At 45.4% G+C, this 17,831-nt stretch overlaps 1 protein-coding gene across 1 annotated transcript; it reads left to right on the plus strand.

The window, feature by feature from the left end:
- Positions 1-4,950: 4,950 nt before the first annotated feature.
- On the plus strand, positions 4,951-14,754 carry PSMD2 (proteasome 26S subunit ubiquitin receptor, non-ATPase 2). Its single transcript, XM_045539815.1, has 21 exons — positions 4,951-5,254; positions 5,701-5,757; positions 6,134-6,298; positions 7,215-7,336; positions 7,521-7,745; positions 8,034-8,192; positions 8,345-8,489; positions 8,671-8,731; positions 8,979-9,125; positions 9,293-9,399; positions 9,596-9,723; positions 9,955-10,042; positions 11,080-11,242; positions 11,368-11,469; positions 11,679-11,824; positions 12,405-12,488; positions 12,718-12,886; positions 12,977-13,071; positions 13,238-13,364; positions 13,790-13,908; positions 14,413-14,754. The coding sequence occupies exons 1-21, from the start codon at positions 5,120-5,122 to the stop codon at positions 14,593-14,595; spliced, it is 2,727 nt and encodes a 908-aa protein (XP_045395771.1). The 5' UTR covers positions 4,951-5,119; the 3' UTR covers positions 14,596-14,754.
- The last annotated feature ends 3,077 nt before the right edge of the window (positions 14,755-17,831 follow it).

Here is a 17,831-nt window from a genome sequence, read left to right on the forward strand (position 1 = left end):
TGTATCAGGCACTGGTGATACAAAAATGAATAAGATGGGCAGGGTGGTGCACTTGTAGTGACCTCCCAGCTACTCAGGAGGCTGAGGTGGGAGGGTGGCTTGAGCCCAGGAGTTCGAGGCCAGCCTGGGCAATATAGGGAGACCCTATCTCTTAAAGAAAAAAAGAGGAAAGAAAAGAAAGATGAATAAGATGGTTTCTTTACTTATGTGACTCCTCCTCTTCTACTGGCACTTTCACCTTCATGAGCTCACCTAATCCTCATAGCAACTGTACTTTGTAAGTACTCTAGTCTTCGCTTTACAGATCTGACCCTAACCACTTCACTACAAAGAGACCTGGGCTGAAATTGAAGCTCTGATAGTTGTATGAGCTTGAGCCTGTTCACTACCCTCCCTGAACCTCAGTTTCTTCACCTGTAAAATGAGAACTACAGCAAAACAGTGGAAAGAGTCCAATCTCAATTCTCTTTAAAACTCAGTGCTCCCCAAGGTACAAGTAGGGGTGGGTTTGTTGAGTTTGGAAGGGGAAGAGTGAAGCTTTGGCAATGATTGCTGCTGGGGTCCCTGACTCCTTGGTGATGACACTGGCATGTGTCCCACAGTCTATATCCTGTCCCAGCTCTTCAGGGCACCAGACTGACCCATAAAGAACTGTATGCAGATCCCTGTCATGTTACCTCAAAGTGCTGGCTGCTCACCAAGAGAAGGAAATAGCTGAATCCTCAGGAAGGAGCAAAGTGTTTTCTCGAACTCCTTGACTGAGGGAAAGCATGGCCTGAGCCTGTGAGGGTACAACTCCAGGGTGGACAGCAAAGTGTACTGGAAAGAGGAGGGCCATCACATCAGGAGACCTGGTCTGGCTCCAGCTCTGTACCTGCTAGCAGCGTGACACTAAGCATGGCTCATCTCCCCTCTTCAGGTCTCAGTATGCTCAGAAGTCTGTAAAATAAGTGGATTGGATGAGACAATCTCTCAGAACCATTTCGGCTTTAATGCTTTAAGAAGTGAATTCGTGGGCTTAGCAAATTCCAGAACTCAAAGAGATTTTAATAAATGACTTGTGAAGTTTGGGTGTTGCAGAGTGGATGAGATTTATAATGTCAGAGAGCATAATGACTTGAAGAGAGAGGTTTGGCAGGATAAAGTCTTGCCATTTTCTTGACACCTAATTTCAGAGGCCAGCTTAGGATTCTGACCAGCTGTCCAATGTGGTATTAAGACTTCATATTGCAAAAAGGTCAAAATGTGAAATAATAACAATGATGATGATGATGATAATTGCCAGCTGTCATTTACTGGGTTCCTATTTTGCTTAAGCTTATATGCTAAGAATTTTAAAAATATCATTAAATTCCCTCAACAATTTACAATGAGGTTCTATCATTGTCTCTATTTTACAAGTGGAGAAACTAAGGAAAAAGATTACATAACTTCCAATGTCAGACAAGACAGATTACATTAAAGTCAGATTTGGAACTCAGATGCTCTTAATCACCATTAGTTAGTCTTCTAAGTCATGGCAAAATTAAGACTCAAACATAGACATCTACCTTCTGGGCAATTTCATGATGTTTCCGAGTGGGACCATCACCAGCAGGTATATTTCCATGCAACTCAGCTCCCCTGGGCCAGGCACATGTGACAACCAGGCAGCTGCAGGAAACTTAAGCACACATTGTGCTGAAATTAAGCCAGGTAGCACCTGTTTGTTGAGCACTCTGAAGGTGCTTGGTTCCAGAGGCAAGGCATCTGGTGACAGATGTAACCTTTACCCTCAGTAGCCCTGTGATATGCTCTAATGTGTTGAGACACAAGGAGAAATAAAGGATGGTGCTCCTGGGTGGACACAAGAGAGTAATTATTGCTTAAGGGCTGGGGCATCCCCTGTGCAGTCCCATTGGGAAGTCTGACTAATCCTACTATCCATAATAAGATAACATATGCCAAGAAATATGATTTCACACTTGGTAGCACTCTGGAAATATCAGGCTGGAAGAGAATCTGCCATAAAAATTAGCACAGTTTCAGTGGGCCTATCATGATTCACAAATGGAGAATTCTGATGATTTTCTGATGCCCAGCTCTGGGCTCCAAAGAGAGCCCCCAGTGGGTTGTTATTATATACAAAGATGATTCTATGAGGAAGGAAATGCATGAAAATTAAAAAAATAAAATTCTGTGGAGGAAATGCATCAAAATTAAAAATTTTTCAAAAATAAAACATACCTAAGCATGACCTAAAGATTAATGCAAAGCCACTCATTCGTTCATTTAGCAAGGCCTACCACGAGCCAAGCATTAGGCATAGTTCCTGTCCTTCAAGAACTCAGAGCCTAGGGAGGGAGAGGTATGTGCTAAGCATGCTGGGAATATAGGAAAAAAATGAGTAACCTAGAGGTAGGATAGGAAAAGCTTCCTGGATAGGTAACATTCAGCTGGAGATCATAGAATAGGAGAATTTACTAGCTGAAAACAGTGAAGGGCATTCCACACAGAAGGAATAGCGATGTGAAAAGGCTGATCACCTTGAATAGGCAAGGCATGTTCAGAAATTGTGATGTGTTTAGGATTATCAAATGGAAGTAAATGAAAGGGACATACTATGACCTATTCTGATATGTAAAAAAAAAGGGGGGGGGAAATGAAAGGGACATAATGCAGGACGAGAGTCTGGAGAAGGGTCGTAGTAATAGTAGGCATGAAAAAAGAGAATTGTAGGATTTGCTGTCAGTCCTGGGAATTAACAGTAAAACGGGCCACAGTGCAATGTGGCTGTTTGAAGGATATCACATAAAGACAGTAGTAACGCTGTGGAAACAGAGCAATGCTGTGTGCTGCTAGGAGCATTTCTGGTGTTATGTAGGTGATGGCTTTGGGTTGAACGGTTTTCGGGTGAGTTAGCCATCCATAAAATAATGTAGCTCTACAGCTTAGGCCATGTTTGGCGAGCAGCATAGTAGGCTTACAGATGTAATCGGAAGGAAGGAGGAAGGAAGGGGCAGGTAATGGCTTGGCTCCTGACTGGAAAGCAGTTTGGCCAGAAGGCTGGGAGTTTGACCAAATGGTAGTAAGCAGGAGCGCTCCTGGGAGGGTAGTTTGGCTGAAATGAATCTTCAGGCAGGACATTAATGTTATCAAGGGGCCTTGAAGGTAATTCCCAGACATTTGTTTAACTAGTGGCTTGGAAGCTTGAGTGCTTAGGGGTGGTGAGAAAGCGACAAGAATGTTTAATTCAGCCCTGCAGATTTGAGGTAGTTGGAAAATAAAATGACAACTGCCTCCTTTCTAGTTGCCAGGCACCTAGCTAGGCACTCTACATACATTGTCTCATTTAATTTTCATAACAACTTAGAAGAGAGATACTTTATGACTCACATTTTACAGAGGCAGAAACCACTCTGAGAGAGGTTAAGTAGCTTGCCCAAGTCTGACAGTTTGTGAATGGTAGAATTTAGTTTAAAACACCAGATCTATCTGTTTCTAAAGTTTGTGTTCTCCCTCCCCCAACTTTTTATTTTGAAATGTCTCAAACTTACAAAAAAGTTGAAACATAGTACAACATTTACAATTATTATTCATTTACCCCATTCATCCGGAGTCACCTGTGCTTTATGCCACAACATCACCTCATCTCCTCTAAGGTCCTGTTAGGGATATGACTGGTATATAGCACCAAATCTGCAACCTGATAGAAGGAAGTCATAGGAAAAGGAGAGATTTAGGAAAAACCCTCTGCAGATGACTGAAGAAAGCATGAGAATGTATGGACAACCTGGAGGCAGACATAAAATAGGCAGAACAGCTATGAACTGTCCAATTTCTATCTGCAGACCAGGGCTGGGGGAGTCATTAGCAATGGAAATGTAAGGTTATCCATAGATTCCAAGCACTGAGTAGGAAAGAGCAACATGTTTTTAAAATGGATTCAGACCTTTGAATCTGTATCTATACAAACATTTAGTCAACATTCATTCAGTGCTATGTTGTTCTCTATATTGTTCAAACAGAAGTATGTTCTAACACTTCTGCATTCTTTAATGTGTTCTGTATGAAGTTCTAATGTGTTCTTTAGAACCCATAAAATAAAACTCCAGGCCAAATGGTGCGTGTTCCCACCCACGTGAAAGGAAGAAGAGTTACTTCTTCTTTTCTTACCTTCTAGACACAGACATATAATAGCCCAAGCTGAAGGAAAAACTTTGGGGTTTGCCTGAAACAGTCAAGGGCTTGGAAGACTGAAAGACTGAGGTTCAAATCCTGATTATACTAATCTATATGCTTTCCTCTAAAATGGACACAATCTTACCAATCTCAAAAGGTTGTTAGAATTGTGTGCGATCACTTAAAAGCAGTCATGACGTAAAGCATGTCAGTCACACTACTTTTAAGTCATAACAGGGAAAGGAAGATCAGTAGACAGGCTGAGGGCAAACACTTTGTCTTGTTCTGCTTTTGCTCCAGAACTTGGCAATGGAGCATAGGATTTTATTTATTTACTGATTTCTATTCCACCTGGCTCCAAAAAAGATTTAAGATGGTAACCACACCCTCACGGTAATATCAGAGCACTCTCCCTCAAATGGGGGCAAACGTTATGAAGTTAATATTCCACAGTAGTGTGGGGCTAGACATAAAGTAGTATATTGACTTTATACAGGCAGCAATCAAGCGTCCGGGATTTCAAGAATTTTGTCCGTTTGTCGGACGACGCAGCCAACTGGGATGTCACTGTGGGTTCTCTTCACCCAGTTATGAGAAAAACCTATGGGCTGGGAAAACGACAGCCCACCTCGCAGCCCGCTCACATCCCGTAGTAGCGAGCGCATCCCATCCAAACCCCACATTACACAGTTCTGGGGGATTCAGGAGATTTCGAGGAGGTCCGCGCTGGGGCGGTGCCTATGGCGTGCGGGAAGCTGGGAATTGTAGTTTCCGTAGGCCTCCGAGGGCGGGGTCCCAGGGCTGGGTGGCATGCTGTGCGCCCCGGCTCGCTCGGCGTTTCTGGTCGCAGGCGGGCTCGGGAGGAGGAGGGGCGCCGCGGACGACGCGCGCGAGGCCGTCTGGGAATGAGGGCGGTGCGAGCGGGTGCGCGCGCAGCGGGCCGGCAGTGGCAGCGGCGATGGAGGACGGTGGCCGGGACAAGGCGCCGCTGCAGCCCCAGCAGCCCCCAGCGACGGCTCCCGGGGGCACGGACGAGAAACCGAGCGGCAAGGATCGGCGGGATGCCGGGGACAAGGACAAGGAACAGGAGCTGGTGAGGCGCGGCCCCGGGAGCCGGCGGAGGAGGCCGCGGGCTGAGTCACGGCGGCTCGGCAGGCCGCAAGTCCGACTCCCAGCGGCTCCACTGCACCCGGGAGGGGGCCGATGGGGCGACCCTCGGGACTCCCGGCACCCCGCCTCTCTGCCCCTTATTCTCCATTCCGCGCTGTCACCTCTGCCGTTCCCACCAACCCTCACCACCGCCTCGTGAGGTGGGCTCGAGCGGGGGTCATCATCACTCCCATTTCCTAGAACGGTATTCAAGCAGAGCCTGGCTCAGAACTCGGGCTGCCTTCCCAGCAGGGCTTCCGTTTCCCACTTTTTCCTTGTCCACTTGGCTCCTCGTAAGGAGGCAGGCTTATTCTCCGCCTGCCCCAGAGTGAGTGGGAGGATGTGTTTGAGACCCCTTCTTTTCATGAGCTTCTTCCCCTAACCTTCCAGTCTGAGGAGGACAAACAACTTCAAGATGAACTGGAGATGCTCGTGGAACGACTTGGGGTGAGTCATGACGTTAACATGATTGGGTGCATATTTGGATCTTACCCACTTGTTTGCTGTATTCCATTTTGAGGCAACTATTCCTATGTGAGCTGGACTGTATTTTAGGGTCAGTGTTATGATGATGTCGTGAGGCAGGAGAGATACAAAGTATATTTGTACGGTTTTGTACCTTTTGTGGGAGGAGCAGAGTTCTTAATTCTTAACTAGGGTCATTTGTTTTTGTGCCAGGCAGTGTGCAGGGAGTTGGGGAACCACAGATGAATAAGACACAGCTGTTTCCCTAGAGGAGTTGTCAGTTAAATATTTCTGTATTGTATTATGATTTGGAGAGTTGTGACTCCTTTTTATCTGAGCCCTAACATTTCCTGATCAGGAGAAGGACACATCCCTGTACCGACCAGCCCTGGAGGAACTTCGGAGGCAGATTCGTTCTTCTACAACTTCCATGACTTCAGTGCCCAAGCCTCTCAAATTTCTGCGTCCACACTATGGCAAACTGAAGGAAATCTATGAGAACATGGCCCCTGGGGAGAATAAGGTAAAACTATTACAGACACTGGTGGAAGCATAGTTTAGGAATTCCTTTTTACCTAGACCATGGGGCTTATGGTTAATCACCGTCAAGCCTGATAGACCTAAGCCCTGATCCAGTTAAGCAGAGTTCGTCACAGTCAAAATACGCACAAAAGAACTGAAAAGAGGATCAGTTTTTCAGAAGACACTCTTTTTGTTATTCCTGTTGGACCTTGAGATTTCATTAGTGTGGTTTAAGTTACATTTAACTTTGATTTTTCTCTTTTCTTCTATCTCATATTCATTCATTTCTTTTCTTTCAAAAATATACTCCATATTCAGTCACTTCTTTGAGTGTTGGTACAGCCCTAATCCAGGAAATGTTCATTTCTCACCTGGACTATTGCAGCAGCCTCATAACTGGTGTTCTTGCTTTTGTCCTTGACCTCCTACACAGTCTATCTTTCATTAAATAGCCATAGTGGTTTTTCTAGATTATGGGTCTTTTGTGCTTAAAACCTTTTAACAGTTTATAATTGCAATTAAAATAAAATTCAGGCCATGCAGTGACTCACACCTGTAATCCCAGCACTTTGAGAGGCAGAGGTGGGAGGATCCCTTGAGGCCAGAAGTTCAAGACCAGCTTGGGCAACATGGCGAGACCCTCATCTCTACAAAAAAAAAAAAAAAAAATACAGAGCCTCCATCTTTTTCTGCTTTCCCCTTTGTTTATCACCCTTTAGTTGGCTTAAAAGAGAGATAGCAACACCAACCTTGGTTTTTCTGAGGCTTAGCTTAGAAAACACGTAAATTTCTAATACAGAGACTAGTATATAGTTAATAGTTAATTTGGAGGATAGTGACAGTGGTCTTGATTTCATGTGACACTTCCCTTACCCTGGACTGTTGGATTTGACTTCAAAGGACTGTATTCTTTATAGCGTTTTGCTGCTGACATCATCTCTGTTTTGGCCATGACCATGAGTGGAGAGCGTGAGTGCCTCAAATATCGGTTAGTGGGCTCCCAGGAGGAATTGGCATCATGGGGTCATGAGTATGTCAGGTAAGACCTTTTCTTCTTGGGAATCTGAAGGGGGCTCTGACGCATAATTCTGAGTTCTATCTTAGAGTACTATCTGTCTTGGGAGTACCAGTGTATTGAATTTTCCAGATACTGAATTCCTTGGTCCATAGGGAAGTGTTTCCCCTGAAGCTGTACTCCCTTAATGGTCTGGGCCTATCCATAGGCATCTGGCAGGAGAAGTGGCTAAGGAGTGGCAGGAGCTGGATGATGCAGAGAAGGTACAGCGGGAGCCACTGCTTACCCTGGTGAAGGAGATTGTACCCTACAACATGGCTCACAATGCAGAGCACGAGGCCTGTGACCTGCTCATGGAAATCGAGCAGGTGGACATGCTGGAGAAGGAGATCGATGAGAATGCATATGCAAAGGTCTGCCTCTATCTCACCAGGTGAGTGAGTGTGGTAGGGATGGGTGGCAGGCCTGCCTTTCCCAGCACTTGTCTCTCAATTTTGCTTTCTCTATTCTCTCAGGGCATCTGCTCAAGGGTAGCATCAGGCTGTAGTTAATTTGTTGATGACCGTTAGTTTCTTGAGGACAGAGACTTTGTTTCTTCTTAGTAGTCCTAACATTTAGCATAGTACCTAGTATATAGTTAGACATTCATTATTTATTTTGAGTAAGTGAATTCAATGGTACTCTGGGACTTTCTGAATTCCTTTTACATTTATCTTTGTAGTTGTGTGAATTATGTGCCTGAGCCTGAAAACTCTGCCCTGCTGCGTTGTGCCTTGGGTGTGTTCCGAAAGTTTAGCCGCTTTCCTGAAGCTCTGAGATTGGCATTGATGCTCAATGACATGGAGCTGGTAGAAGACATCTTCACCACTTGCAAGGATGTGTATGTAGGGAAGAAGTTGGCAAAGGGAGAGATAAGCTCATGCATAGGGGATTTACCTGAAGAGTTGGGACTTGTTTCTGATTAGGGTTTGAGGGTCTTGCCTGTGTGCTTAGTGGACAGTGGTGAACAGATGAGCTGGCTCTCTCTCACAGGGTAGTGCAGAAACAGATGGCATTCATGCTAGGCCGGCATGGGGTGTTCTTGGAGCTGAGTGAAGACGTAGAGGAGTATGAGGACCTGACAGAGATCATGTCCAACGTGCAGCTCAATAGCAACTTCTTGGCCTTAGCTCGGGAGGTGAGACTCTTTCCTTTTTTTCATCAAAGCTTTTTGGTTGTAATTCTACCTGCCATTTCACCTCTATGAGTATACCTCTGACTAGACTCTCCTTGGTTAGAATTACCATTCAGTGGGATAGCAGAAGGGACATCTGGGGAAATACTAGGGGAGCAGTTGTGACCCTCTGACTTCTCTTCAGCTGGACATCATGGAGCCCAAGGTGCCAGATGACATCTATAAAACCCACCTAGAGAACAACAGTGAGTAGCTCTTTCCACACAAGTGAGGATTGAAGGATAGTTAGTTGCCCCTTGTATTGGGAGTGATGACTTGGCCAACATGCTTATCCTATAGAGCTCAGAATTCCCACGAACCTTTTCTCCAGGTCACTGCTTGGGGACATAGATAGACAGTCTTAAGGGAACCAGAGACTACCTGCCATACTTTGTTCCTTTCTTGTCCTACTCTAGACCTTCTTTCCTTACCTTTCTTTTCCCTCCTGTGCAGGGTTTGGGGGCAGTGGCTCTCAGGTGGACTCTGCCCGCATGAATCTGGCCTCCTCTTTTGTGAATGGCTTTGTGAATGCAGCTTTTGGCCAGGACAAGCTGCTGACTGATGATGGCAACAAATGGCTTTACAAGAACAAGGACCATGGTATAATTCTGTTCTTACTTCATCTTTTGTGTTGCTTTGGTCACTCTTGTCCTAGAGTCATAATTTATCTGACAAGGGATCCACAGTGCAGTTCCTTGGAGTGACTTTTATAACAGTTTCCTCAGGGTAGGGCCATTTTAAGACTGACAGATTCTTCCTTGGTTTAGGAATGTTGAGTGCAGCTGCGTCCCTTGGCATGATTTTGCTGTGGGATGTGGATGGTGGCCTCACCCAGATTGACAAGTACCTATACTCATCTGAGGACTACATCAAGGTTGGTCTGGGCATAGTCCACTCATGGGGATTTCCCCTTTCCATGTTCTAGTGCTCAGCAGTGCCTTCTTTCACTGATAAGGTGTATACAGTTTTTAAATACAGTAAAGGAAGGTGCTATAATGAGGCACATGTTGCATCCTTTGTGGCAAGGAAGGTGGGGTAGCCTGAGTGAAAAATCTATTTTCTCTTTGTAGTCAGGAGCTCTCCTTGCCTGTGGCATCGTGAACTCTGGGGTCCGAAATGAGTGTGACCCTGCTCTGGCACTGCTTTCAGACTATGTTCTCCACAACAGCAACACCATGCGACTTGGTTCCATCTTTGGGTAAGGTTTCTTGCTTCTTTGTCTGGTAGCACTCAGTTTGTAAGCTCCGAAGAATAGGAACTGGGCCCTTTTCACTTTTATATTGACAAGGAATACTACTGTGTCTGTTAAGTATTTGACTCTTGGTGAATGTTTGTTGAAATGATGAATGAATAACCAATCCTCTTTTTGTTCTTTACTTGCCTTGTCCTTGGGTATGTGTTGGGGACTGCCTCTCCATGGCTTTTGCAGGCTAGGGTTGGCCTATGCTGGCTCAAATCGCGAAGATGTTCTAACACTGCTGCTGCCTGTGATGGGAGATTCCAAGTCCAGCATGGAAGTGAGTAGAGGCTGTTAGGCACTTAACATGGGTAGGGAAGGTGCTCTGAGTTACTCTCTGTGATATATAATGAAAAAGAAATGTGTGTGCACACATGTGTTTGTGTCGAAGGGTGTGACCCCAGTGAAATTCCTTAGAACTGGGATTCTAAGCCTCTGGTTGGTATTGAGATCTAGCTCTTGGGAACCCCGAGGAACTTTCTGGATCTAGAGTGAGGAGTAACTTAATGTAGCTTGGGGTTGATGATTCTCACTCAGTGTTTTAGTCATTGGCCAACCTTAAATTTTCTTACTTGTACAGAGTTATTTTAGTGTTGGATAGATATAGTATGGTGGCCAAAAGCATAGGTTTTAGAGTCAGAAAGACCTGAGTTCAAGTCCTGCCACCTTTGCTTTATAAGCAATGTGATCTTCAACAAGTAACTCAATCTCTTTAAGCCTCATTTTTTCATCAATAAGAGGAGAATAACATCAGGACCTGTTACCATGGGGTGGTTGTAAGGATTAAATATTAGTGGTATGCAAAACAGTTGGCATAGTGACTGATATATAGTAAGTACTCAATGAATAGTGGCTGATGTTTTTTTTCTGAGAAAAGTTCTTGCTCTGTCATTCAGGCTGGAGTACAGTAGCCTGATCATAGCTCACTGCAGCCTCAAACTCTTGGGCTCAAGTGATCCTCCTGGCTTAGTCCCCTGGTTAGTAGGCATGCACAATCATGCACAGCTGATTTTTCTTTCTTTTTTTCTCTTTTTTTGTAGAGACAGGATATCACTGTGTTGTCCAGGCTGGTCTCAAACACCTGGCCTCAAGCAGTCCTCCCACCACCTTTGCTTCCAGAGTGCTGGGATTATAGGCATGAGCCACCATACCCAGCCAATATTGTTATTTTGACCTACCATCAAAAAGGGATTATTACCTAGCTGTGTTAGGGAGTATGTCTTAAGTGGTCTGTAGGAATCAGATATCTTGAGTCAAGACAGATAAACAAGTATTTTAACAACTCACTATGTGTAATACTGATTTTGCTATTTCTAGGTGGCAGGTGTGACAGCTCTAGCTTGTGGAATGATAGCAGTGGGATCCTGTAATGGAGATGTCACTTCTACTATCCTTCAGACCATCATGGAGAAGTCAGAGACTGAGCTCAAGGACACTTATGCCCGTTGGCTTCCTCTTGGACTGGGTCTCAACCACCTGGGTGAGGGGATGTCTTTCTGTTTGGGCAGAGGGCTAACAGTAACTGGATACCACAGGGAGGGTTTATGTGTCAAGCTGTGCTACATGGAAGCAGGTGTCCTCTGACCCCTTGAATCTGTCCTGTAGGGAAGGGTGAGGCCATCGAAGCAATCCTGGCTGCGCTGGAGGTTGTGTCAGAACCATTCCGCAGTTTTGCCAACACACTGGTGGATGTGTGTGCCTATGCAGGTCTGTGTCTTTGTTACTTTGTCTTTGTTACTTTGTCTTGTGCTTCCCCAGTAACTCCTCACTTCTCTTCTTGATCCTTTTTTTCAGGTTGTTTCTTTTTTATTATTCTGATCTACTCTAGATTCTTTAGGCTTCTCTGATTTCCAAAGTAAGCTTTTTGTTGGTGCCTTCTCAGTTCTACCCTTTCTCACCCTACCACCCTGCTGCAGGCTCTGGAAATGTGCTGAAGGTACAGCAGCTGCTCCACATTTGTAGTGAACATTTTGACTCCAAGGAAAAGGAAGAAGACAAAGATAAGAAGGAAAAAAAGGACAAGGACAAAAAGGAAGCCCCTGCTGACATGGGAGCACATCAGGTTAGGTGGGCAACTGGGCACTCTCAGAGCGAGGCTCTGAGAAAAGATGAGCATGTAGGGGAACAGGGGAGCTGTGTTTGTTTTAGACTCCCTCTGGGTATTGCCATGTATTGATATGGCATGAGACTGGTTTCTGTACCTGAGGGGGGGCAGGGTGTTCCCCACAAGATAGCTTTTATTCTTAGATGGGAATTGAGTCAAGGGTGATTGCTTGGCCGGGCATGGTGGCTCATGCCTGTAATCCTAGCACTTTGAAAGCCGGGGTGGGAGGATTGCTTGAGGTCAGGAGTTTGGGACCAGCCTGAGCAAGAGTGAGACCCCGTCTCTACTAAAAATAGAAAAAATTAGCCGGGCGTGGTGGTGTGTGCCTGTAATTCCAGCTGCTTGGGAGGCTGAGGCAAGAGGATGGCTTGAGCCCAGGAGTTTGAGGTTGCTGTGAGCTAAGCTGACACCATAGCACTCTAGTCCGGGCAACAGAGCAAGACTCTCTCTCAAAAAGAAAAAAAAAAAAAAGAAAGAAAGAAAAGAGTGACTGCCTTTTGTTCCTTGAGCTTAGTGGCTTCTGCCTCTTTACTTGCAGGGAGTGGCTGTTCTGGGGATTGCCCTTATTGCTATGGGGGAGGAGATTGGTGCAGAGATGGCACTACGAACCTTTGGCCACTTGGTGAGTACAGCCTGAAGATGATGTGAAGATGATTTCAGTATACCAGTTTTGGTGGCCTGGGGTTCCCCAAAGGAGATTTTCCTGATGGGTTTTCTTGGTGGAGAAGTGGTCTTTTTGTTGTGCCTTTTCTACAGAAGTTAAGGCCCCCTATTACGCATTAGTCTGTGCCTGTAACTGAATTGTTTTTACTACTTTTCCCCATACTGTTGTTATTTTCTTTGATCACCAGCTGAGATATGGGGAGCCTACACTCCGGAGGGCTGTACCTTTAGCACTGGCTCTAATCTCTGTTTCAAATCCGCGACTTAACATCCTGGATACCCTAAGCAAATTCTCTCATGATGCTGATCCAGAAGTTTCCTATAACTCTATCTTTGCCATGGGCATGGTGGGCAGTGGTAAGTATCAGGCAGAAAAAGATCATAAGCAGATTGAGGGGAGGTTTGAGGCCCTTTTTTCCAAGCCTCTGTAATGCTTAACATTTCCAGGTACCAATAATGCCCGTCTGGCTGCGATGCTGCGCCAGTTAGCGCAATATCATGCCAAGGACCCCAATAATCTCTTCATGGTGCGCTTGGCACAGGTAAAGAATAGAATTCTTCTTAGAGGGTGCCAAGAGAATTATCTGTGGTAATGGAAGGGGAACATGGTATCTTGGCCTGGGAGGGAAGATGTGGGCAAGTTGTGGGATTTCTGTTTGGCTGGATGAGGTGATGACTCCCTCCCTTCACTTCCCTCTGTTTTTTTAGGGCCTGACACATTTAGGGAAGGGCACACTTACCCTCTGCCCCTACCACAGTGACCGGCAGCTTATGAGTCAGGTGGCTGTGGCTGGGCTGCTCACTGTGCTTGTCTCCTTCCTGGATGTTCGAAACAGTGAGTTCCTATCAGAAATCTTATATTGTGGTGCAGTATCTTTACCCCTACTAGGGCCACTGTGGTAATTTAGGATCAAGACACACCCCACATTAGCTCTGTAGGTTCCCAAGGTTCTTTGGGCCTGTGAAGGGTCACATGAGACTTTCATCTCCCACACTTTTGATCTGGCCCAAAGAGATTTGAGGATGATAAGCCCAGCATTTGCTCCTAAGTGACTGGGGAAAAGCGATTTGCAAGTCTAAGGGATGTAAGCAAAGTAAGGTGGGGGCATCTCTGGTTAGTAGTAGGGTATACGAGGGGAGGAATATGGGTTCAGGTGTGTGACTGAGGGGTTATAGGGACATACTTGAGGTGGGCTCCCAGGGTTCTGGCTAGACCTGTCCTGCTGTCTCTTAACTGTTTGTCTTGTGTGCTTCCCTCAGTCATTCTAGGCAAATCGCACTATGTATTGTATGGACTGGTTGCTGCCATGCAGCCTCGAATGTTGGTTACCTTTGATGAAGAGCTGCGGCCATTGCCAGTGTCTGTCCGTGTGGGCCAGGTGAGGGATTGAGTGGAAGGGAGGGCTTAGGCTGTATTCTAGAATCTGGAAGGCCAGGCACGGTGGCTCATGCCTTTAATCCTAGCACTCTGGGAGGCTGAGGCAGGAGGATTGCTTGAGCTCAGGGGTTTGAGACCAGCCTGAGCAAGAGCAAGACCCCATCTCTACTAAAAATAGAGGGAAAAAAATTAGCTGGGCAACTAAAAACAAAATAGAAAAATTAGCCAGGCGTGGTGGTGTGTGCCTATAGTTCTAGCTACTCAGGAGGCTGCGGCAGGAGGATCACCTGAGTCCAGGAATTTGAGGTTGCTGTGAGCTAGGCTGACACCACAGCACTCCACCCCAGGCAACAGAGCAAGTCTCTGTCTCAGAAGAAAAGAAAAAAAAATACAGTTAGAACTTGGAGAATGCGCATATACTTGCTTCTCTAAAACTAGTATGGGCATTGAGTTGTTGCTATTCTCCCATCTGGAGTTCCTCCTTTTCAATTTTTGTACCCTACAGGCAGTGGATGTGGTGGGCCAGGCCGGCAAGCCTAAGACCATCACAGGGTTCCAGACACATACAACCCCAGTGTTATTGGCGCATGGGGAACGGGCAGAATTGGCCACTGAGGAGTTTCTTCCTGTTACCCCCATTCTGGAAGGATTTGTCATCCTTCGGAAGAACCCCAACTATGACCTCTAACTGGCCACCAGGGGCCCTGAGCTGCAGCTCATGTATCAGCGGGCCATGATTCCTGCTGCCAGAGATGGACACTGCTTCAGACCTTTGGGGGAATTGTTACCTCCTGTTCTTTTGTTACTGAGTGAGATAACCTGTTGAATAAAGACATTTATCCCTGAAGTCTCCCTATGTCTGCTTTCTGGGGTATCATGGTAAGAGATTAGACCGGGGTGAGGAGTGGATGTGAGAGGGCATTGTTTGGAGCAACTGCGAGCCCAGGCTAGCAGGGAGGCTGGCCCGAATGGAAGAACCTAAGCCCCTTTCCCTTCTTTCCTTTTATAATCATTTTCTGAGAACCCTTGAGAAGCTGGTAAATATAATGGATCTTTCTAGGAGATACATACACACACATTTTTATACAAACTTTTTTTTTTCTTTTTCGTGTACCTGTTTACATCATATACAAACTCTTACAAATAACTTTTCAAGGGACTTGTGGATCCTGTAAAGCCCCCCACCCCAAATAGACACTTTTTAAGACCATCATCTTCTGACCTCGGGCTAAGGATGCCCAAGAGTAGGCAGCACCATACTTTTCTAACCTCTGTGCTGCTGAATGAAAGGAACATTTTTTACCTTCTGTGACCCTCTGTCCCTCCTGAGAGGCTGCTATTTGAGGGATTTGATCATACTAACATTTACTTCTGGGATGTTCTTATAGAATGTAAGTTTGAAAAAGCTTGACCTTGGCCGGGCATGGTGGCTCACGCCTGTAATTCTAGCACTCTGGGAGGCCAAGGCAGGAGGATTGCTTGAGCTCAGGAGTTCAAGACCAGCCTGAGCAAGAGTGAGACCCCATCTCTACTATGAACAAAGAAATTAGCCAAAACAACTAAAAAAATAGAAAAAATTAGGCATGGTGGTGCATGTCTGTAGTCCCAGCTACCCGGGAAGCTGAGGCAGGAGAATCCCTTGAGCCCAGGAGTTTGAGGTTGCTGTGAGCTAGGCTGATGCCACGGCACTCACTCTAGCCCAGGCAAGAGAGTGAAACTCTTTCTCAAAAAAAAAAAAAAAAAAAAAAAAAGGAAGAAAAAAAAAAGCTTGACCTTGACCTTCCTCTTAGTGTAGCAATGGGAAGGAGGAATAGCCTCCCTCTTGATCTGCAGTGCTCCTAGCGGAGCTGGTATGAGTATAGCTATACTGCCACTTAGGGCCTGCACCCTGTGGATGCAATGTGGGAGAACAGATAGCCCTGCCAGATCATCATAGTTAGCATTTATCTGAAACTTACTGTGGAATTAACCTCAGAACAGTGGCTAGCACTTACTAGGTCTGTAAATGTTGAAAGTATAACTTCTACATGCTTCTGAGACCTCACAACAACTTTGAGAGGTAGGTATTATCCCCACGTTTTGGTGAGGAATGTGAAGTTTGGAAAGGTTCAGTAACTTGGTCGAGGTCACCTAGCAAGTGGTGGAGCCAGGATTGGAATAAGTCCATCTGACTAAAAACCCCATGCCCTTCTCCACTGTATTACTCTGTCTCTGAAGCCTTGGAGCACTCAGGGTCCCAAGGACTTAGCTAACTGGAGAAACAGCTACAAGTTTAGGTCAAATCATCTCTCTACTTGGCAGCCTGTATAAAATGTTGAAGCCCTGGACTTGGAAGTCAGCAGAGCCCCTTTAATGTGACTGCCGTAATCAAGTCAGCATGTGTGATCAGCCTGTCACTGTGTAATGTGGATATAGTAGTTGCCTTACCTGATTTCCAGTGGTGGTGATGTTAAAATAAGTTATTTGTAAACTAAAACATAAGTAAAAGGATAGTTTTCTCTCAAATCGTGATTTGGATGATTGTACTTGAGAATAAGATAGTTTCATAGTGGCTCTTAACCTTTCACATTCAGTCATTCATTCAGCAATGAACATCAATGGAGTCTAACTCTACATTGGACATTCTAGTTTGTGGGGTTGTAAATACAGAAGAAAAAAAACCCTATCCTCAAAAAGGTTAATGGAAAAGAAAATAACAAGAAAACAATTGTGATACATTGTGGTCAATATTTTACTGGGGTGTGAACAAGAGGTCATTGAAATGGCCATATTGTCTGGGTAAGTCAGGGGAGACTTAAGGAAGCTTATACTTGGAGGAAGATGTGTTTATCCAGAGGAAAACAGGGTAGGATATCGCTAAGGGAGTAGCAAAGGCAGGAAGTCCTCGAGGAAAAGCTATTTGTTTTCAGGAACTGGATAATTTGGTTTGGCTACACGTCTGGGGACCTGGGAAAAGTGAAGTAGGTGATACGGCTAGAGATTCAGGCTTAGACTAGGTTTAGAAGACTTTTGCTAAGAATTTGTCAATATCTCTCAATGGGGCCCACTGAATGAAACCAGGAACAGAACGTGTGACATGGTCTGCTCTCTGGGTGAGAGCACTCACCCTGAAGGCCTGGAGACCAGGCAAGGGAAATGAATGCCTGAACTAGGGTAGTAGAAGTGGGGAGATGGGGAAGGGTAGAAGAAAGATTTCTTTTCTTTTTTTTTTTTTTTTTTTTGAGACAGCATCTCACTCTGTCACTTAGGCTGGAATGAGTGGCCTCATCACAGCTTACTGCAACCTCAAACTCCTGGGCTCAAGCGATGCTCTTCCTCAGCCTCCCAGAGTGCTAGGATTATAGGCATGAGCCACCATGGTTGGCAGAAAGATTTTTTTAAAAGATAAAATTAGTAGGACTTGATTTTGAACCAGTAAGACCTGATGACCGATTAGAGGTAGTGTCTGGCTAGAGAAGGAATGTGGAATGAATCCCAGATTTTCAGTTTGGGCACTGTTCGTTGAAAAGGAGTAAGTGAACAACATGTATGTTTGGGGGCAAGATGGGGGACTGGTTTGAGAAGGGGGAGATGACAAATTCTGGTCTGGTTGTAAGTATCCAAGTTTGTATTAAAACCCAAACTATCTGACTCAGCCGGTGGATTCAGCTCTAAAATGGTCCCTTCTGGCCTCCAAGATCTTTTGGCTGCAGGACAAGGGTTTTGGGATTACCTTTTCCATTATTCTGAATTTTCCGTGGTTGACTTTTGCCACAGCCCCCCCCCCCCCGGGAGTGTCTGATTTTTGTAAACAACAAATTTACTTACTACTTATCTAGTTAGAATGTATCAATCCTTTTAATTTGTTTGAAGAGACAAGGTAGAATGCACTGACCTCATCATAGCTCACTGAAACTTCAAACTCCTGTGCTCAAGCAGTGCCTC

This window comes from Lemur catta, chromosome 1 (assembly GCF_020740605.2).
Source record: "Lemur catta isolate mLemCat1 chromosome 1, mLemCat1.pri, whole genome shotgun sequence".
Classification (NCBI taxonomy): domain Eukaryota; kingdom Metazoa; phylum Chordata; class Mammalia; order Primates; family Lemuridae; genus Lemur; species Lemur catta.

Bases quoted from the DNA above. Each gene is read 5' to 3' on its own strand.
- PSMD2 (XM_045539815.1), top strand. From the start codon at position 5,120: ATGGAGGACGGTGGCCGGGACAAGGCGCCGCTGCAGCCCCAGCAGCCC. The intron at 12,887-12,976 runs GTAAGTATCAGG...TAACATTTCCAG, and splicing joins CATGGGCATGGTGGGCAGTG to GTACCAATAATGCCCGTCTG. The intron at 13,909-14,412 runs GTGAGGGATTGA...TGTACCCTACAG, and splicing joins TGTCTGTCCGTGTGGGCCAG to GCAGTGGATGTGGTGGGCCA.